Genomic DNA, 22,914 nt, shown 5'->3' with positions numbered 1-22,914 from the left:
ATTCTTTCTCCCTCTCTCTCTGCCCATCCTGCATGCATTCTGTCTCTCTGTCTCTCAAATAAGTAAGCCTCAAAAAGAAAGAAAGAAAGAAAGAAAGAAAGAAAGAAAGAAAGAAAGAAAGAAAGAAAGAAAGAAAGAAGCCTTTAGGGATTTGTTAGATATTTGGGATGGGCTTGGTATTTGAGCTCTACCTGTCCAATTAAGGTGGCTCTCAACTAGTGTGGGAAAGTGCTGGAGAACAGATTTCACACCGAGGGTCTAAAAAATATCATGTGCAGCTTGGATGCATGTGCCTGAGTTATTTCAGAGCTTCTGACAGTGTATACTGATGTTTGTTCATTTCCCACTATAGCTGTTGAGTGGAATGTCATGGCCAGCTCCTCGGACAGTGAAGATGACAGTTTCATGGCCGTGGACCAAGAAGAAACTGTGCTGGAAGGGACAATGGAGCAAGATGAGGAGCCCCACCCAGTACTGGAGGTTGAAGAGACTAGACATAATAGGCCCATGTCTGAGCTGCCAGAAGAGGTTTTGGAGTATATCCTGTCCTTTCTTTCACCATACCAGGAACACAAAACTGCAGCCCTTGTCTGCAAACAGTGGTATCGACTTATCAAAGGTACTGTGCAAAGTGGAAGGCTTATTTATCTATTTGAATTTGCTTTAATGGTTTATTTTTAAGGTCCCAGTTTCGTTTTCTCCTTTCTCCCTTAAACTTATTGTGGTTCTAAAATTTAGTGTTAGACAATTAACTGTACATTTTCCTTTTCTCTTAATTCTGGTTAGTTTTATGAACAGCTTGGATTTTGTAGTATTTAATCCAACTTGCAGTTTTAAAATGTGGATTCTTTTTTTGCATATTCTTAGAGTTGGTCTGGTAAATTGTGTCGTTCTTGAACAGACGAAGTAGGGACGGATGTGGGATAACAGTGCAGCTAATGTTAATACACCTCTTCCCATTGTCAGCCACTGTTGTGACTGCTTTACTGTCCTCACAGAAAACTCTGAACAGGTGAAGAAACAAGAGTGTGAGAGGCACAGTTAAGTAACTTACCCAAGGTCACACGGGTATCACGGGGGATCGAAGATCCACATTCAGGCAGTCTGGCTTTAGTGTCCGTGTTCTTTAAGAGGATATCATTTTGTTTCTTAAAGTAGCTAATTGTGGCAAATATGGGATTGTGCAAGTATTTACTGCTTTATTTTATCTCTAAGTGATAAAGGCTCTATGCATATCTTTTACTTTTTAAAATGTTTTTTTTTTAATGTTTATTTTTGAGAGAGAGAGACAGAATGTGAATGAGAAAGGGGCAGAGAGAGAGGGAGACACAGCATCTGAAGTAGGCTCCAGGGTCTGAGTTGTCAGCACAGAGCCTGACAAGAGGCTCGAACTCATGGGCCGCAAGATCATGACCTGAGCCGAGGTCGGACACTTAGCCAACTGAGCCACTCAGGCGTCCCTCTTTTTCTTTTAAAAATGAGTTTCTCCTCTTTTTCTCCCATTTTTCTCTCTCTCTTTTTTTTAACGCTTATTTATTTTTGAGAGAGAGAGAGAGAGAGAGAGAGAGAGAGAGAGAGAGAGAGAGAATCTGAAGCAGGCTCTGTGCTGACAGCAGAGATGCAGGGCTCAAACTCACGAACCATGAGATTATGACCTGAACTGAAGGTAGATGCTTAACCAACTGAGCCACCCAGGCACCCCTTCTTTTGTTTTTTTTTTCAATGTTTATTTATTTTGAGAGGGAGAGAGAGAGAGAGAACACACGAGTGAGCATGAATTGGGGAGGGTCAGAGGGACAAAGAGAATCCCAAGCAGGCTCCTCACTGTCAGTCTACAGAGCCCTACTCAGGGCTTGATCCCAAGAACCATGACCTGAGCCAAAATCAAGAGCCAGCAGCTTAACAGACTGAGCCACCCACACACCCGTCTTCCATTTTCTAATCAAGTTTTGAACTTTAGCTAAATGTTGTACTTACCAGGGGTGGTGTCTTTTTAATTGAATAGATAGCAGTTATTTTTTTACATTTACAGTTACATTTTAACTGGAAAGGGCCCATTTTTGAATGAAGACCAAGCCAGTTGAATAAACTTTGATCAAGCAGTTTGTTCCTTCCTAGTGGGAACAGGCAGTCAGAAATACGACAGGAAAAAACCTTTAGATCAGAATCAGCCTTAAAATCATTTCCTTTCATCAGGGTGGTTCTCATGGGGCATGGGGTCATTGTCAATTGCTCAGAACCCAACCTAGAAGGCTAAGGACCGGCTGTGTTGAAACTGTTTGCTGGGTCCTGTGCTCATCTGCTTACAACTGGTAATGCTTGCTTTCTCTTTGCAGATTTAATGGACCCTTCAGTAGAGATTGAATGCTTACCCTGTGAAAATAGATGATTTCACCTCTAAAATAGAGGTGGAAGAACCACAGATGAGGGGCTATGATCTAATCAAATTTATGAGTTTATTCTTGGTTTTATATGGCATTCTTACTGTTTTGATATGTATGTGTGTGTGTGTCTATATATATATATATATAACATATGCACATAGATATGTGCATATGTATGTATATATGTATGTATACATATGTATGTATATGCACATACATATATGTATACATACATGCATGCATATACATACATTTATACACACACACACTTTTTTTTTTTAATAATTTTTTTTTTTTAACGTTTATTTTATTTTTGAGACAGGGAGAGACAGCATGAACAGGGGAGGGTCAGAGAGAGAGGGAGACACAGAATCCAAAACAGGCTCCAGGCTCTGAGCTGTCAGCACAGAGCCTGACACGGGGCTCGAACTCACGGACCGTGAGATCATGACCTGAGCCGAAGTCAGACGCTCAACCGACTGAGCCACCCAGGCGCCCCCACACTTTTTTATTTTAAAGAGGGAGGAACCCTAACCTAGCACTCACAGTCTTAGATCTTCTGGGAGAAGGAAGTCACTGCCAGGACAGCTTCTTCTTTCCCCCTCTCTATCATTATGTATCTGTCCCTTATTCATTACTGCCTTACCTCAATTCAGCATTTTCAAATCTGTTACTTTCTTCATCAGAGTATAGTTGGCACTGTAGTCACACATTGAAGATGACTATCTTTTTAATATTCCAGTTCTTAACTGTGAGTTCAGCCAAAGGATAGTAATCATCATTGGAAAACATGTTTAAATACTGTGATCCTGCTTAAGGATCCACTAAGGTGACATGAATTAAAAAATGATACATTCTTTCAAAGTGTAACATAAATTATTTTACTCTTCATTCAAAATGTTGCTCTTTGAAATAAGGTAGTCATTTCATGTGTTAAAAACATAGATTGTTCCAGAAACATGAAGCTCTCACCTTTTAAAAAACAAAGACTTTTACTTTTCTTTCTTTCTTAAGAGAGCTCAAGCTAGGAAGGGGCAGAGAGAGGGAGACAAAGGCTCCAAAGATCCTAGCAGGCTCCATGCTGACAGCAGAGAGCCCAAAGCAGGGCTTGAAATCATGAGCCGTGAGATCATGGCCTGAGCCCAAGTCAGACGTTCGCCTGACTGAGCCACCCAGGCGCCCCCATAGACTTTATTTTTTAGAGTGGTTTTAGATTCACAGCAGAATTGAGCAGAAAGGTCAGACATTTCCTGTTTTCCCACATCCACAACCTCCCCTACTGTCAACATACCCCGGTGCATTTGTTGCAGTTGACAGACCTGCATGGACACATCATCATCACCCAAGTCCAGAGTTTACATTGGGGTGCACATTCTGTGGGTTTGAACAAATGTATGATGATATGTGTCCACCATTATAGTACAAGCGCTCACTTTTAATTTTTTTTTTTAATTTTTTTTTTAACGTTTTTTTAATTTATTTTTGAGACAGAGAGAGACAGAGCATGAAGGGGGGAGGGGCAGAGAGAGAAGGAGACACAGAATCAGAAGCAGGCTCCAGGCTCCGAGCCATCAGCCCAGAGTCCGACGCGGGGCTCGAACTCACGGACCGCGAGATCGTGACCTGAGCTGAAGTCGGACGCTTAACCGACTGCGCCACCCAGGCACCCCAAGCGCTCACTTTTTAAAACAGCTTTCCTTAGTTGTAAAATCATCATTTCATAATTCAGTGTAAGCTAATTATTGTCTCCTCGTTTATTAAGATGGAATATGCTTGGTTCCCATGGTCTAACCACAGGCATTTATGAACACCTGTTTTTTATACTCCAGATGCTGTTTTACCGTGCTCTTTCTCCCAAAGCTAAATTACCCCCAGTCCCTTTGCTTTGTTTAAACAATTCCCATTATTGAAATTAATTTAATTTTAATTTTATTTTTTAAGCTTATTTATTTATTTTGAGAGAGTCAGAGAAAAAGTGTGAGTGGGGGAGGGGGGGAGAGAATCCCAAGCAGGCTTTGCGTTGTCAGCATGGAGCCTGACTGGGGCTCTGTCTCACAAACCACAATATCATGACCTGAGCCGAAAGCAAGAGTTGGATGCTTAACTGACTAAGCCACCTAGGCACCCCAGTTATTTACTTATTTTTAAAGTAACCTTTATACCTATCGTGGGGCTCAAACTTACATCTCTGAGATCAAGGGTCGCATGCTCTACTGACTGAGCCAGCCAGGTGCCTCTACCAATTATTTTAATGTGTTGCTTTAAGATATGACGTAAAGGGGAGCAGAGTTATAGTGTGAGCTAATTTTGTAACCTTGACCTTTGTAACACTTAACCACCCTGAGCCTTTGTAAAGTGAAAGGATTGGATCTTCTACTTTTGAAATTCTGTTTCTTACTTTGAATGAAAAATAAGAAACTTAGGTTTTATAGAAGTTATGTGACAGCTAATAGATGCAGTTTTAATAATTTGGTTGAAAAGTGAAGTATCCAGGCTGAAGCATTTGTTATTTTTGTCTTTAGGTGTAGCCCACCAGTGTTATCATGGTTTCATAAAGGCTGTCCAGGAAGGAAACATTCAGTGGGAGAGTCGGACTTACCCTTATCCTGGAACCCCGATCACTCAACGGTTCTCACACAGTAAGTATTTACTGTGAGAGTAGATGCCATCCTGCCCGTGGTCGTATTTCCAAAAATTCCTCTGGAGGCATGTATTTTGTTTGACTTTTTAATGAAGAGAATGTAAAATGAGGACTTACATTAACTTTAGAATCAGGGAAGAGTGTGAGCCTAAGTACAGCATAGGCACCTTGGTATAATTTTATATTTGAATTTTTCTAGTATCTCTACCCCAAAGAAGTCAAGGTGTTATCTTAGACTTGAACATTGATATCAAGTAAGAGGATATCAAAGAAGTACAGGAAGGTGTTTCCAAGATCCTGCTTAGGGAGTAGCCAGAGTTTAACACTAAGAGTTAAAATAATTCTTTATTTTAACATAGTATATGTTTAGCCAACACTGAATTTGGCTGGGATCACACAAAGATTTTGAACATGAAGGGTATTAATTTTAAAATGTCAATTTAAATAGTAAAATTATAAATGCTCTGGTAAATAAGACACAATTTAGAGTTTTTATTTTTTATTTTTATTTAAATTTTTTTAATGTTTGTTTATTTTTGAGAGAGAGAGAGAGAGAGAGAGAGAGAGAGAGAGAGAGAGCATGTGAGCAGGGAGCATGAGAGCAGAGAGAGAGGGAGACACAGGATCCGAAGCAGGCTCCAGGCTCTGAGCTGTCAGCACAGAGCCTGAGGTGGGGCTTGAAGTCACGAACCGCGAGATCATGACTTGAGCCGAAGTCAGATGCTTAACCGACTGAGCCACCCAGATGCCCCTAATTTAGAGTTTTTAGATTATTCTAGAATTAACTCTCCATTTGAATTTGATTTTTGTAGACACCATTTTATTCTATTAGTGATTCATACCTTCATCAAAATGAGATTAAGATGTGGTATATCTTAGGCCAGTACAGGTATATTAATAATGGTTCTCCATAAAGAAAGCTCGTGACAGTGGGGTGGGGGTGAGGGAGCTCTAAATACTTTCCCATAATTACAGCTTTAATTATATTACTTCCCAGTTCAGAAACCTTCAGTGCCTGTTGCTTACAAGATAAAAGCTAAACTTAGTCTTATATTCAGAGCCCTCTTTAATTTGACCTGTGTTCAGATTTACCACATCATCTCCCAGCTTTTCCCAAGAGCTCTCCTCTTTCAAGCTGTCACATTGCCATGCTGGGTTCTTCCTCCCTGGAGTGTTTGTATCCACTTAGCTAAAGCCTGCCTTTCCTTGAAGACTCCATTGAAGTTCTGGCTCCTTCGTGAAACCTCTCAACTCTTTAGCTCATAGAAAATATTTTCCTGTTCTGAGCCTATGTTGTTGTCTGAAATACTGATTTTGATACTTTCTGATACTCTTTTTTTTTTTTAATTTTTTAATGTTTATTTTTGAGAGAGACAGAGCACGAGTGGGGGAGGGGCAGAGAGAGGGAGACAGAATCCAAAGCAGGCTCCAGGGTCTGAGCTGTCAGCACAGAGCCTGACATGGGGCTTGAACTCATGAACGGTGAGATCATGACCCGAGCTGAAGTCAGACGCTTAACCGACTGAGCCACCCAGGTGCCCCAACTTTTTGATACTCTTGAATATTACTACTAATTTTGAACTCTTTTGTGTTATTCAGGTTTTAATTTTAATTCCAGTATAGTTAACGTACAGTGTTATATTACTTTCAGGTGTCCAGTGTAGTGATTCAGTACTTCTGTACAATACTCAGTGCTTATCATGATAACTGTGGATATTTGGAACTCTTGAGGGAAGGAGAGTGTATTGGTTATTCATGTTGTTTAAAAAACTTAGCAGCTTAAAACATTTATTATCCCACAGAGTTCCCAAGGGTCAGGAATCTGGGAGTGGTTAGCTAGGAAGTTCTGGCTCAGTGTCTCTGATGAGGTTGCAGCCAGTCTGTCAGGGCTATAGTCACCTGAAGGCTTGACTGGGGCCCAGGCGGTCTGCTTCCAGGTTCACACAAGTAACTGTTCACAGGAGGCGTCCGTTCCTTAGGACTTGGACCTCTGGGGGCACTTGGGTGGTTCAGTCGGTTAGGCATCCAACGTTGGCTCTAGTCACGATCTTGCAGTTCATGGGTTTGAGCCCCATGTCGGGCTCTGTGCTGACAGCTCAGAGCCTGGAGCCTGTTTCAGATTCTGTGTCTCCCTCTCTCTCTGTCCCTACCCCGTTCATGCTTGCTCTCTCTTTCTCTCTCTCTCTCTCTCTCTCTCTCTCTCTCTCTCTCTCTCTCTCTCATAAATAAACATAAAAAAAAAAAGGACTTGGACCTCTTCGTGGAGCTGCTCATGACTTGGTAGCTGGCTACCCACAGAATGAAAGAATGAATGATTGGGGAGAGAGAGAGAGAGAGAGAGAGAGAGAGAGGGAGGGAGAGAGAGACACCAAGATAGAAGCTGTAGTGTCTTTTACAACCTAATCTCTGAAATGAATCTCTTTCCTGACCCGTTCTGTTGGTCACATAGATATTGACCAGCAGGGTAAATACCAGGCAGTGAGGACCTTTGGAGGCCATCTTGGAGGCTGGCTGTCCCAAACCCTGTGTTGTATTCTCATTTCCAGAGGAGAATTCAGTACATAATTATAATGTATCATTGTCTTTGAACTGGATCTAAATAGATCAAAGGAGCAGGCCAAATTGTTGCCGTGTTCTCAGTTCTCTCCAGGAGCTGTTTGACTTTTACTATCGTAACCCCCCTAGGGCAGTGGATCTCAAAGTGTGATTCCTAGGCCTCTGGGGAAGAGGGCAATCTGTGAGACCCTTTTGGGGGTCTGTGAAGTCAGAACCGGTTTTCTTTGTTTTAATGCCCCTGCCTTGAGTTTTGCACAGGCTGTAACAGTTTTATTCTGCATTGCTTTTGTACCATTAGTGCAAATGTCAACAGAGTGGAAAAGGCCATTAACAGCAACTACTGAAAAAAACGTAAACAGGGCACCTGAATGGCTCAGTCCATTGAGCGTCTCTTGATTTCAGCTCAGGTTGTGATCTCATAGTTCATGAGATAGAGCCCCAAATTGGGCTCTATGGTGACAGCATGGAGCCTGCTTGGGTTTCTCTGTCTCTGTGCCTCCCCCGTTCACACTGACTTGCTCTCTCTTTCAAAAAAAAAATTTTTTTTTAATGTTTATTTATTTTTGACAGAGAGAGACAGAGCATGAGTGGGGGAGGGGCAGAGAGAGAGGGAGACACGGAATCCGAAGCAGGTTCCAGGCTGTGAGCTGTCAGCATAGAGCCCGACGCGAGGCTGAGGCTGGAACCGTGAGATCATGACCTGAGCCGAAGTTGGACGCCCAACCGACTGAGCCACCCAGGCGCCCCACTTGCTCTCTCTTTCAAATTAAATAAATAAACATTAAAAACAGAAACGGGCCACTGTCGGTTAAGCATGTGACTTTGGCTCTGATCATGATCTCATGGTTCGTGGGTCCAAGCTCCACATCCAGCTCTGTGCTGCCAGTTCAGAGCCTGGAGCCTGCTTTGGATTCTGTGTCTCCCTCCGCTCCCCCCCCCCCCCGCACTCTATCTCTCAAAAGATGAATAAATGTTAAAAAGCAAGCAAACAAACAAAAAACAAAGCCCAGGCTACTGTTACTACTACAGGTACTTCCTTCTCTTCCTCTCTCCTTCCTTCCTCCTCCTCCTCCTCCTCCCCCCCCTTTCTCTTCCTCTCCTTCTTACTACAAAAATAGTTTTTGAAAGGGACTTGAATGTTTTCAGGAATCCACACTTTAATACTTAATTCATTTAAGACTATAAATGAATCCTTGTCAAGCATATGTAATGAGGGGCACCTGGGTGGCTTAGTCACTTTAGCTCAAGTCATGATCTCATGGGTTTGTGAGTTTGAGCCCCTAGATCTCGCTCTGTGCTGACAACTCAGAGCCTGGAGCCTGCTTCAGATTGTGTCTCTTCTCTCTGCCCCTCCCCCACTCATTCTCTGTCTCTGTCTCTCTGTCTCTGTCTCTCTGTCTCTCTCAAAAATAAATAAACATTAACAAAAAAATTTTTTAAAGGATATGTAATGAAATTACAGGAGAATCCATGTTAGATCCAGTATTTGTTGTTGAGGGAGGGTTGACTTCAGTTACTGACAGATAATTGGAATGAGAGGCAGAGACAGAGTTTCTAAAGACTGTTTTAAGATGGTTTTTTTGAAACAAGTATTTTTAAGAACCCTAAGTGAGGGAAATGGAGTGAGTCTGGATAAAGTAGAAACCAAGCTGGGAAGTATTCAGGGGTGAGTAATTATCACAAGACAGACAATTTAGCTTTCTAATGAGAGAAGAAAAAAATTTTTCAATTAACTAGCTTTTGAAAGAGTATCATTACAAAATAGTGACAGTTATTTGCAGGGGACATAGAGAAGAAAAATAGAGTGAGTAATCTCACAGAAATTCAGAGGTTGGTGGATTTCAATATTTGTTTTTACCTTAAATTTTTTTTCATGTCTTCATTTAAAATCCAAGAAAAGGTGCCATAGATTTTTTTTTTTTTAAGTTTTTTAATGTTTATCTATTTTTGAGAGAGAGACAGCGAGCAAGCAGAGGAAGGGCAAAGAGAGAGGAGACACAGAAACTGAAACAGGCTCCAGGCTCTGAGTCATCAGCACAGAGCCCGACACAGGGCTCAAACCCACAAACTGCAAGATCGTGACCTGAGCCAAAGTCGGACGCTTAACCCACTGAGCCACCCAGGCGCCCCAAAGGTGCCATAGATTTTTTAAAAAGGTGTCTGTGTGTCTCGTTTCCTCTCTCTCAGCTCATCTCTCGCTGTTGCCTTTCTCTCTGCATGCTGGCAGACTGAAGAGAACTGTTACACAGAAATGGGCATTTTTCAGAATAGGTTGAAAACAAGGAATTCCTTCAATGTCTTTCCTTAGCTCCTTCCTCTTCCTACTGCATGTTTCTCCCCAGAGCTCAATTTTATTTCTTTTTTCTTTTTCTTTCTTTCTCTCTCTCTTTTTTTTTTTTTAGAGACAGAGCGCAAGCTAGAGCAAGCAAGTGGGGCGAGGGGCAGGCAGGGGAGGGAAGAGAGACAGAGAGACAGAGAGAGAGAGAGAGAGAGAGAGAGAGAGAGAGAGAGAGAGAGAGAATCTCAAGCAGGCTCCACGCTCAGTGTGGAGCCTGACACAGAGCTCAATCCCATGACCCTGGGATCATGACCTGAGCTGAAGTCAAGAGGTGGATGCGACTGACTAAGCCACCCAGATACCCCTCAGTTGTATTTCTTATTCCTGATTCACTCTGAGCTGGAGATCTGCATTTCCAATTCTTTGCTCGTATTGCCACAGAGATACACAGATGCTTCGTATCTAGTCAGCTAAAAGTGGAATTCAGTAGTTCCTCCCAAGTTTTCCCCTCCCCATAATTTAGTTAATGGCATTATCATCCTCGCAGTTACACAAGTGTGAATTCTCGGATTTATCCTCAATTCCTCTTCTTCCTTCAGTAACAAAAGTCAGATCTTGTTGATTCTGTTCGTCTCTGCAATCTCTCTCATATCTTTCCTTCTTTTTCCCATTACTCACATTTATGAATGTGAGTAATGATTACATTACTCATTAGAATGATTACATTCTATCTTTCCTAAATCTTTTCTAAATGATTGCATAAATAAGAAGTTCAGGTTCTCCATCTGAACCTGAACGAGACACTGTTGGCAGCCATCTCTAAAGCTGGGACAGTGCCACCTCCTAGGGCATTTGGAAATGTGTAAGGTCATTGTTCATTTGCTTGACTGGGTAGCACTGTATGCATTTAGTAGGCAGGAATGCTCGGTGTCCTGCAGTGAATGGGCTGCTCCTCCACAAAGAGAATGGACCTGCCTAAAATAACAGGAGTCCCTGTTGGGAACCACTGTAAGTGAAGCATCAGACCAGTCTCGTCACTCCTCTGCTAAAAAACCTCAGTCTTTCCACGCTGATGGAGGAGTTTCCACTCCCCTTGGCTTTCGAGGCCCCAGCTTACTCTTTCAGCCTAATCTCTCCCACATCTTCACACAGCCAGGCTCCACCCACACGAGACTCCTTGTTAGGTCTTACACTTCCCTACTTGATGGCCTTGCTTGGATGCCCTGATTTCCTTCTCCCTTCCCCTCCGGTTCCCCTTTTCGTCCCTGGACTTGTTTGCCCATTGTTAATGGACTAAAATGTTCTATCCTCTAAAACCCATCTCAGAGATAAAGCCAAAAGCCACCTCTTCACAAGCTCCTGTCAGATTCCCTGCCATGGAGATTAAGATCTTTTTTTCCTCTGCCTATACACCCCTAAAACACTCCTCTTGCCTTTCTTTTTACTGTTTATTACCATCTGTCTGTCGCCATAATTGTCTGTGTTGGAGAGGCTGCATATGAAAGAAGAATTTTAAACTTGGGAAGTAAGTTCCTTGGCTCTTCTTTTTTTTTTTTTTTTTTTTTTTTTGAAGATTTTTTTTTAATGTTCATTTTATTTTTGAGAGAGAGAGCAACTGCAAGCGGGGAAGGGGCAGAGAGAGGGAGACACAGAATCCAAAGCAGGCTCCAGGCTCTGAGCTGTCAGCACAGAGCCCAACGAGGGACTCAAACCCACAAACCGTGAGATCATGACCTGAGCTGACGTCAGACGCTCAACCAACTGAGCCACCCAGACGCCCCCAAAAATATGTTTTTAACTGCAAAATGATAGAGTGGTGGAGAGATCTCTTCCTCAAGTGGTTGTCTGCTTGAGGACAAGCAGGTTCCAGGTGTTAGACATCCATGCACCTTTCACAACACTTGGTCCATAGTTGAAATCGTTGAATTCTGTGAAATTAAGTGTAACAAAGATGTAGCAGTACAGCTTCTTTCCTGTTTAAAAGTCTGGGACAGAGAGGGGAAGGAAAATGAAGCCAGTTTTCCTAACTCTTTGGTGAGTGTGCGCATGACCGATCATGCAAACCTTGACTAACAGAGAATGTCCTTTTCAGATTGATATAGGGATCTGTTGAGTGTCCAGCATCGTGCTTTTTGTATTTCGGTGAAGGCTGCAAATAGGGTCGGGTCATGTCACACCCATGCTAGCTGTGCTCCTGTAGTAGCTGAGCAGGCCCAAACGGGATAACCAGCCTTGCTTGTTCCATAGTTATGTAATTACAGGCCTTATCAAATATGTCCTGGCTTGTAGACGTGAGACACATGACAGCATCGTCTCTCTGAGCATGGGATTCATGCCTCCGGACCTTTCCCTGGAAACAAGTGTGGAACAAAAGAGAATTTAACATCTGAATGCAAAAGTTAGAGTTAAGTAAACATTTCTCAAGTGGCTCTCTAAAACAACTGGAAGACCTTGCACTAGAGAGGAGCATGCTACAGTACAGAGATGTTTAGGATGCCAGAGAACTACTGGTGTGCTGTGTGTTGATATGAATATTGGGACTTGTCTTTGAGTAGGGATTATCGGATATTAACTGGAAATGTATGTTTTGCAATAGTTGTTCATGGAGCAATCAGGCCATTTCAGAAAATTTGAAGAAATATAGTAATTAGAATAAGCATTCTTTTTTTTTTTTTTTAATTTATTTATTTTGAGAGAGACCGTGCAAGTGGTGGGGGGGGGGGGGTGGACAGAGCAAGACTGGGAGAGAGAGAATCCCAAGCGGGCTCCGCATTGCCAGCGCAGAGCCCAATGTGGGGCTTGAACCCACAAAACCGTGAGATCGTGACCTGAGCCAAAACCAAGAGTCGGAGGCTTAACCGACTGAGCCACCCAGGAGCCCCTAGAATAAACATTCTTAATGTTACTTAGAGTATTCATACTGTACTATGAACTGTAACTTTCGTATTGCACATTCCACTGGTCTAGATGTTTTGAAAAGAAAACTATGTGGGTGGAGAACGTTGGTAAAAGGGAAATGACTACTTGAGCACTGGTATTTGCTTAAATTCTTAATTTTTTCTAAAAGGCCCATTGAACTTGTTGAGTCTCCCCGCACCCACCCAGACCAACATGTAGATGTCTTAAATAAAAATAGACAATAAACAAAAGCTTAGTAGGATGCTGAAAATATTTGAGGGTATTATTGATGGCTGTTTTCTTATTCCATTATATTGGAGTTCTAAACATAGCTGCCCAAACTGACTCTCTTCCTCTCTAAGCTTCATTGCTGATTAACTGAGAGACATTGAGAATACGGTGTGCGAAACTTGTCATTTTAGTCCTGCTAGCTTTGCATAGTTTGGCCTATGCCTTCCTCTTCCAGAAACCTTTGTTTGTTCCAAGAGAAGCAGGAGAATGCCGATTGCCTTATTTTAGTATAGGATTAAAATACATGTGGCAGGGACCTCATGGGGCCCGGCTGTTGGCTGGGTTTTCAATCCAAATAGAGAAGAAGAATGTTTGCTACCTCTTTGAAAAATAAAGGCACTGTGCTCTTTTGCTGTATGAAGGAAGCAGCTGCCAAGAGTTGATGTTTGAAGAACGGGGAGACATAAATGAGCCCTTGACTCTTAGTTATGAAATCACAGATTTGTCTTATTAAAGATTGTTATAATGGACACACATTAAGGTTTCAGAGGCCATAGGACATTGCTAATTTATTTTCCGTAATATGGGTTATCAAGAAGAAAAGAATGTTCTTTTATGCCTGGTACCAGTTGGTTCAGTTCAAAATTTCAGTCAATTTGTTGGAGTAGCTAATTCAAGAAAGATATGAGAAGACCAAGATATCTGAAGCTCAGCTCCTTTAGTGGAGATTGAAATGTGACTCTAGCAATTATCCTTCTTGTTTGTCTAATATCAGCTAAACTTGATCCTTCATTATTTACAGTTCTTTTTAAAAAATGTTTATTCATTTATTTTTGAGAGAGAGACTGTGCACACACATGTGTGCAAGCAGGGGAGGGTCAGAGAGAGAAGGAGAGAGAGAGAATCCCAAGCAGGTTCCCTGCTGTCAGTGAAGAGCCTGACTCAGGGCGCAAATTCACAACTGTGAGATCACGACCTGAGCCAAAATCAAGAGTCGGATGCTTAACTGACTGAGCCACCCAGGTGCCCCTTGTTATTTGCAGTTCTTAACCAATCTGAAATATGAGCATTGGAGTTTCATAGGATTTTATTTCTTAATAGATTTTCTTGTTTAGATGTGGATTTTTTTTGAGGGGGGGAGGGGCAGAGGGAGAGGAAGAGAGAGAGAGAGAGAGGGAGAGAGAGAGGGAGGGAGGGAGAGAGAGAATCCCAAGCAGGCTCCACACCCAGCCGGGAGCCTGACGCAGGGCTCCTCTCATGAAACGAACCGGGAGATCATAACCTGACCCAAAATCAAGAGTCAGATGCTTAACCTACTGAGCCACGCAGGCGCCCCTGCGATGTGGATTTTAAAACTTATACAGATTAGAAGTTATTTGCAAAGGCAAAGAAAGTTAGTGGAAAGTGTAAGATCATTTAAATCTTCATATACTGTAGTGTGTTAATTTGAAAAGTCTGGAGCTCCATTGTTGCACAGTGTCAGAGGTCAAGATGATTTGGATCTGTGCCTTCCACTGGCTGAGATCACTGGGTGTAAGCGACTAAATACACTACTATGGTACCTCTTAACTCCTGAAGTTTTCTGACTTGGCCTTTCTGGTGCAGAGATTCCTTAAAGGGCCTATGGGGTGGGCTGATTTAAGAAAAAAAAGGAGGGTTATTCCCAGAGCTAGTACATATCACAGAGATAATTATAGCAGTAGCATTTCTCTTTTTCTGAACTTGACTAAGTGGTGCCAGAGTTCAGAAGAGATCTTAAAAACAGAGGTGTGCTAAACTGCACTAGAACTACAAATAAGCTGACTGGTCACTGAAACCATGCACTAGTGGGTTGAATCTCTGAGTTTCTTTTCACTTTCCTCCTACTCTTATGTAAGGGGAACATCGAGAATTCTTTTTTTTCCCACCAGTATGCATGAAATGAATGGAAAGGAAAGTTTTGCTTGGCCCCCCTTCCTGAGATCCAAGATGGTAAATGCAAGTCTGTAAGGAGTGGGGTCATCGTTTCCAAAGAATAGAGACTAAGTGAACTTTTTAGGGCAAAACAAGGTGGTAGTGCCTCTCCTCTAGACTTTGGCTGTGGTCCTTCTGGTTTTGGAGGTACAGCCCAGCCCCTCTCACAGTCCTTACCCCTTTTCTTTGGAATGGTGTCTGTCGGTGAGGAGTGTATAATCATCTGATTGAAAAGGCTCTTCTCAGAGACCTTGATGCTTTTTAAATGTTACTTCACTGGTTTTCTGTGTAGCACCGAGCAGCCTGTCTTGGTGGCTTTCTGATGCACCTTGGTGGCTTTCGGCTTAACGACCTCCATGCTGTTCTCTCCGTAGCTTGGGGACCGTCCTACTTCTGAGATCCCCGAGATACATTGATCTTCATGTGTGGTTACTTCATGACATCGATTAAAATGGTTTTCTGTCATTCTCTTCATGTAAAGATGTGTTTATTAGTTTGTGCTTCAGGTTTCATTTGAAAACAAAAGCAATAATAGGAGGGCTGGAGGAGAGAAACAGGAGGACAGTGCATCCATTAGCACTGGCTCTCTCTGCCTAGCCCTAGAGGGTGAGGATGCAGATTTAGGTTAATTGTGCAGCTGTACTGAAATTTTACCCATTGAGCACCCATAATCTGAATTCTTGTGTGCTCTTGCTGGAATTATACGGTCTTATTTAATGGTGACATTGTCAATTTGCTCAGTGTTCTCAGAAATGATATTTCTATAGCTTTCCTCTGAGCTTTCTTTTACTTTATTTTTTAAGTTTATTTATTTTTCATAATCTCCACACCCCCCACTGAGCCCAGACTCACGAGATCAAGAGTCACATGCTCTTCCAACTGTCAGCCAGGCGCCCCTTGCTGGACCTTATTTTAAAGAATAATATGATATTAACCAATCTGAAGACAAGAGGCTGGTTATAGAAAGTTGGTACCTGGCCACAGAGTCGCCGAATGGCTGAAATTATTGATCTTTGAAAGACAAGTGTTATAGTTAAGGTGTCAGAGGGGCTTCAGTATTGAACATCAGTTATGCTCTTATTGTTTTCTTTCTAGGTGCATGCTATTATGATGCTAATCAATCTATGTACGTGTTTGGAGGCTGTACCCAGAGCAGCTGCAATGCTGCTTTTAATGACCTCTGGAGACTTGACCTAAATAGCAAAGAGTGGATCCGACCTTTGGCTTCAGGTAAGAGCTAAAGTGCTGATGTTTGCCTTCTCACCAGGTAACTCCCTTTGCATGGAAATTCTATCTGCTCTGTTTTGGTGTTGGTCTCTGGTACTAGGGTCCCAGGTCAAATCTGTGTAAATGCTAAAAGTAATGTGTTTGTATAAGGTCTTTGAATTAAAAAAAATTATACTTTATTACTAGTATTGGTGCCCTGCCAGAATTGTACTACTGTGTGAATTCATTTGTGTGGTTTTCTCAAGTCCTTGCACTGGTGTGATGTGCCTTTTGGTATGAAGTTGAAGTAAGCAGAAACACAGCATCGTGAGAACGGTAGTTCACTGACAGAAGCTGTTGTTCCAGGGCTGAGATCTCTGAATATCTTTGTTGTTGCCAGCTCAGACATTTGGGGAGTGTATGGAACATGCCTCTGCTGGTTACTCTTAACGACTCAGGAATGTGGGAAGATTCTCCAGTAGATACATTCCTGCATAGTCCCACTATGCCGAAATTCTGGCAGAAAGAAACTAGATTATTTTCTTTAAAAATTTTTTTTTGTTTTAAATGTTTATTCATTTTTGAGAGACAGAGCACGAGTGGGGGAGGGGCAGAGAGAGAGGGAGACACAGAATCCAAAGCAGGCTCCAGGCTCTGAGCTGTCAGCACAGAGCCCGACGCGGGGCTTGAACTCATGACCCATCAGATCATGACCTGAGCCGAAGTCAGACACTTAACCAAAGGAGCCACCCAGGAGCCTGATTATTTTCTCCTTTTTGATTTAACCTTTCGGGGATTTGTTTTTGCACTCTTGAGGCAGGACAGTTTGAAAAGGCACAGCCGTAAGACCGAAGGGGCTGGTGTGCTGGAGAAGTAAGAGTCCACTGAGCATAGAGTACTCTATGATTTGTTGACAAGCTTTTCCCAGACATTCGTGTGGCTTTTCAAGATTGAAATTCACTCTAGGACTAAGGAGACTCAGGTTTTCTTGGGCAGATTCCTTACTCCTTTAGGTCTTGATTTACTAGTTTGATAACTACATGGGAAGTGACTTGGTGTAGTAGAAAGAGCCTAGGCTAAGAGTGAAGAGACCTGAGTTTCATCTCCTGCCATAATAGCCAAGTCTGCATTGTCAGTGAACAGAGGACTGACTGCATCTCTCTGGGACAAATACGGAGTAGGATTAGATGATTCTGTTTTCAAATGGCTAGTTTATGCTTTTCTTTTTTTCTGGAATGACTGCTATGATTGTCTAAGCCAGGGGCTTAAAACCTTTTTTTTGGGGGGGGGGGGGGAGCGGTGCTTAAAACCTTTTTAAGAGAAGAAACTATAATTTGCTTCCCCAAAGCTGTAAGCTCCTGTTCCTTCCCCTGCAATAGACAAATCTAGGAGGCAGAAGCCTACTGACAACAGGTACTCACAGGTGGGGCTGGGTTTTGTACAGATGAAATTCTTTATTAAAATCATTAGAAAGAAGACCAAGTGTTAATCTTAAAAATTTTGGAAGTTAGTGCTATTTTAGGGCCCTCAGAATTGTGTGCTTTGGAGAGTTTCCTTTTCTAGCCCCCTGTCCCCTCTTGCACTTAGAGCAATGCTGATTAATGTTTGGAATCACAGATCTAAAATGTCCAAGATTTCTTCAGCTTCAGCATCCTGTTGCCACCGTACTTGGTGTCCAGGTCCCATTCCAGAGCAGTTTCGGCTATTCCAGTCACAAAACGCCAATACTGCCCCTTCTCTCTTGTGTAACCAAGCTCTGCGCTTCTGATACTTTGGCCTGGGGGTTGATCTTCCTTCTAGAAGTGGAGCCCCGGACTGTGGGACCTTCATGGCATACTGCTGCCTACTGTGCTTATTTCCCTAATTTCCCTCTGTAAGGCAGACGTGGGACTTTTTTTTTTTAAACCACTAAGACTCTGTTTTGAGATCCTCAAGGTAGAAGTATCAGAGAAATAACCGACTTTAAAAATACAATGGTAGACTGTTTCCTTTTGTAAAACATAGAAGCTCCTGAAGGTTCAATTTTCTAACAAAGTGTCTCAAAGAGACCGCTTGCCACTTCACTGTAATCTACAATTAGAGCCTAGTTTTCAAGGGGGGGAGACAGTTTTTTGAAATGTCTCCTTTTTTAAACAAACAAGCACTAGTTTTTAATAAAGAAGCCTGTGAGATTCTCCTTCAGGCAGAAATCCCATGGGAAGATTGCCTGAGGACATGCTTCTGTGTGCTGTCGTGAGTCCCAGCCAAAATGACTTCCTCACTGAAACATCAGTGAGTCTTTCTGAACAGCACCCCGTTGTCGATACGCCTTGGTGTGCCTGACTCACCCGTTCTGGCGCACGGAGGTGGGCAGGTTGGAAAGTGACTGAGGGGAGGGTGTCAGCTGTGGAGTCCCCTCGCTTATATTTGTAAGCAGAGGGTATTTAAAGCCGTAACCTCAACAGGGTTCAGTCTTTGAAAGTGTAGCCGTGTGGAGAAGAGTAGCAGACAAGCAGTGGGGCAGTTTCATTTGGAGTGGAGAGTCTTTCTGGACGGTGCTTCTGCATCAGGTGCCTTTTTCCTTGTTTATCGGCTGCCCCTACACATGAGACAGGAGCCCTGCCACGTGGGGTGGTGTCCTAGCCAGCTCAGGCTGCCACAGCAGAATACCGCAGACGAGGGGCTTCAGCAACAGAACTTTATTTCTCACAGTTCTGAAGGCTAGGAGACTGAGATCAGGGTGCTGGTGAGGGTTGTCTTCTGGTCTTGGGGACAGCTGCCCTCTTGCTCTCTCCTCATCTGGCAGAGACAGAGTTCTGGTGTCTCGTCCTCTTCTTATAAGAATACCAATCCCATTATAAAAGGCCTCAACTTTGTGACTTCATCTAAATCTCATTAATCTCCCAAAGGTCCTATTTCCAAAGGCCATCACACTGGGGTTGGGGCTTCAACATACGAATTTTGAGAGGACACAGTTCAGTCCATAACCATGGGAATTAACGCGACTTGCCTCTGAATCCCGGTTGTTAGTTCCTTTTGCAGTGATAGAAGCACTCCATCTAGAGGGAGTGTGGTGATGACAAATGTTAGAATGAGAACTCTTCCGGCTGAGCCAGACCTACCTATAGCTAGTGCTTCTCAGATGTTTCCAGTGAGGCGCCCCCTGCTTCCTTTTACAGCTGTCTTGTAGCCCCTCCCCTCATGAAGTGTATATCGTATCCTGTAATGGGGGAGAAACAAAAACAAGCAAGCAAATTATTAGAAAGTATGGAGAAAACAAGGAACGAGCCAGAATAAGAGGGGGAGAGCTACTTTAAACAGAAGGCAACTTTTTTTTTTTTTGCTGAGATTTGAAGGATGAAGAGTGGAAAAAGCGAGGCCAGCATATGCAGAGGCCCTGGGGCAGCAAAGAATAGCACACGTAAGAGGACCCGAAAGTGGACCTTGGTGGACAGACATAGTATGCTGAGCAAGGAGCAGAGTGGCCCAGGTGGAGCTGAGATGTAAACAGGAGCTGACTCGTTCACGCTCCAGCATCTGAGAGATTTTGAGATTTTAAGCAGAGGAATATGGTCCAATTTACATTTTAAAGAACACTTTTGCCGCTACTCAGGAAATGGATTGAAGAAGGCAAGAAGACAAAGCCGAGAGAACAGCTAGGAGGCCCCCACATGGTTCGGGTGAGGGGATGTAATGACTTGGACTAGAGTCCTAGGAGTAGAGGTAAAGGGAAACGGAAGAATTTGAGCTGAAACTCTGATAAAATCAACAGGACTTCTTGATGGATTGGCTGTGGGAGGGTCAGAGGGCCGGTCAAGGCTGACTTATGCTTCAGGTTTGACAGCTGGGTAGATAGAGGGCCCGTTCCCTGAAATGGACAGTAAATATTTGGAAGAAGTTTAATTTTTTTATTTCTTTACACATTTCAGTGGTGGTATCATGTAACTAGTTGTTATGAGAGTTTGATGTTTAAAGTAGAGGGCTTGACTTCCCGTAAACGACAGCACAGTCCTTCCTTTTGTTCCGTTAGTTCTACTCTCATCCTTCATTTGTTCTTGCAGCAAATATTTATGGATTTCCTACTCTGTGCCTGGCATTGTTTTAGATGCTGGGGACACATGAGTGAATAAAACAGACACAAATCCCGCTCTTGATGGAGATCAAATCCAAATGAGGGAAGACATATTTAAAATGCCAAATAACATAATATAGTATGTTAGAAGGTGATTACTGCTACTGAAGCAAAATGATAGCATGGTAAGGAGGGTCAGGAATAGGGAGGTATAACTAGGTCGATAAGGGTAGGCCTCATGGAGAAGGTAGGATTAGAACAAAGAGTTGATTGGGTACAGAAGTGAACCAAATGGATAGCTAAGTAAAAGAACATTCCAAACTGAGAATAACCAGTGCAAAGGTCTGGAGGTGGGAGTGTGCTTGGGACAGTCAAGGGGTAATGAGGAATGAGAGTGAACAAAGGAGAATGTTCTAGGAAAGGGGGTTGGACAAATAATGGACGGAAATGTGTCATACACGTAAGACCTTCAGGCTGTCGTGGGGACTTTTTCACATTTTTTGAGTGCAATGACTGGCCATTTAGGTTTCTGAGAAGAGTGTATAAGAAGATAAGTGTAAGAGTGAGGAGACCAGCTAAGAAGTGGTAGCAATAATCTAGACAAGGAATGGTGACTTGGGTTAGGGTGTTAGCAGAAAGTTAACAACTGGATGGATTGAATGGAGCCAGTGGGATTTGCCCATGATGTGGATGTAGAGTGTGATAAGAGACAAGAGTCAAGGGCAGTCCTAAGGATTTTTAGCCTGGGCATTTGAAGGAATAGTGTTGCCATTAACTGAGATGGGTAAGAAAGGCTGTGGGTGGTCAAGGTCGGCAAAGTTCAGGAGAGATGAGAAATTCAGTTTGAAACACATTACATTTGAAACACACATTGGGACGTCCAGGTGGAGTTGTGTCTGGAGTTCCAGAGAGACCTGCACGCCTGAGACAGTTGTCTAGATAGCCATATGGGAGTGATTAGCATCATGGATTCCCTGGGTGAGATGACCAGGGAAGTCTGGGACATAGCTTTGTTTGGGGATCAGGGAGAGAGGGAGAAACAGCAAAAAAAAAAAAAAAAAAAAAAACTAGCAAAGGCATATCTGTGGAGGTGGGTGGGGGAAGACAGGAGAATGAGGCATCTTAGAAGCCACCAGACTTGAAAGTGTTTCTGGGAGGGGAGGAAATAGCAGCCGGGTCCTACTCAAGGAAGAGGTCAAGTCATTTGAGGACTTCGAATTGTCCTTAGGTTGAGTGAAGAGTACTTTCAATGAGTGATAAGGACGAAAGTGTATTTGGAATGGTTTCAAGACAGTGGGAAGAGAGGAGTTGAAGACAGGACGTATAAACAGTGCATTCCCGTTTTTGAAGAGTTTTGCTGTAAAAGAGAGCAGAGAAACCAAGCACTAAGCGGAGGGGAATGTACATTTGAGAGGTTTGTTTTTTTAAGATGGCAGATTTTATAGCATATTCGTGCTGCTGGGAATGATCTAGAGGGAAGACTTGATGTGGATAGAGAGGAAGGATCGTTAGAGCTTGTCCTCGAGGGGTAAGAAAGGGAGAGGGCTGGCCATGGACGAGAGCATTGAGCATTTATCGCAAGGAGCAGGAAGGAGCATGTGATTGCAGATGCTGGCGGATGGGGAGATGTGGGAACCGGTAGAAGTCCTGATTGCTTTATCGCTTAGATAGAATAACCGAGGGTGGAGCAGAACAGGCCATCGAACATCCTGGCGGTGAGTGTGAATGTACAATTGTCTACATTGTAGTCTTTGCCAGGTGTTCTAGGAAGTTGAATCTTCCACCTTCTGGAGTTGTGCTAAGGGAACACCTTAATTCTAATCAGCCTGTGTTGATTCCCCAGCAAATGCACAGTTCTTGGGACAGGTCCTTCAAAAGACTAATGTTTAAACACTGTTTCTAAAATACCCTCTAGTCAGACGGAAGGTAATTGTGGCATCTGTTTAATGTATAATAACATTATAAGTCACGGCCTTTTTTGGTTACTTTAAATCAAAGTAGAGATGTTCAAGTACACATTTTTGCACTTAAAATTGGAGTGTTCTGGTTTTCAGAACTTCAAGATTAGCCCACACCCATTTACAAAAGGGGAACAAATTTCAGTTTTAGAATTTTCCACAGGTAGGAGAGTTGATAGATGTTAGATAAGGATTTAAGACTCAACTTGTCTTCTCTGTTAACGAGTCCTAGAGCACAGTTGATTTTCCCACTACATTCTCCCTATAGAATCTTATTGTCCAATACATTTTTTTGCTTTTCAGTTTCTACCCTATCAATCACACATGAAATTCCAAGTGATGGCTTATGGCTCAGACCCTTTGTTTTAGAAAACACTCAGGGACAGAGATACGCAACCAGGCTACCCTTGCCACTCCTGAGTCACTTGCCTCTGAACTTAATCCTTGATCACTTGTGTATTCATTGGGCCTCGGTTTCTTCTCCGTGAAAGAGGTAGAGACAAGATCACTGCTCCTAAAAGTCACAGGTTGACAAAAGTCACTTTTGTCCAAGTGACCTGGGAAGAAGCTTACTAAAAAAAATAGATTCCTCTGCCTCATAGCAGCCTCACCTAATCTCAAGAGGTTGGGAATAGAGTGGAGGATCTCCATTTTTAAAAAAGAGAAAATATCCCTAGCTAAATTTGGAAATCCTGGATCCCTCCAAAATCTTTTGGCTTTTCTTACTGCACAATCTGTGACTTCACTTTGTTATCGCG

At 42.8% G+C, this 22,914-nt stretch overlaps 1 protein-coding gene across 1 annotated transcript in view; it reads left to right on the top strand.

Moving 5' to 3' along the window:
• The window catches only part of FBXO42 (F-box protein 42), a 94,734-nt gene that overhangs the window by 48,545 nt on the left and 23,275 nt on the right, over positions 1-22,914 (top strand). The window contains exons 2-4 of the mRNA XM_042949070.1: positions 353-619; positions 4,907-5,023; positions 16,037-16,171. Of these exons, the coding sequence (XP_042805004.1) occupies positions 370-619; positions 4,907-5,023; positions 16,037-16,171 (502 nt within the window). The 5' untranslated portion in view covers positions 353-369. The remainder of the gene's footprint in view (positions 1-352; positions 620-4,906; positions 5,024-16,036; positions 16,172-22,914) is intronic.

This window comes from Panthera leo, chromosome C1 (assembly GCF_018350215.1).
Source record: "Panthera leo isolate Ple1 chromosome C1, P.leo_Ple1_pat1.1, whole genome shotgun sequence".
Taxonomy (NCBI): Eukaryota; Metazoa; Chordata; class Mammalia; order Carnivora; family Felidae; genus Panthera; species Panthera leo.
The sequence above is the reverse complement of the archived record's forward strand: the minus strand, read 5'-3'. Positions and strand labels throughout refer to the sequence as shown.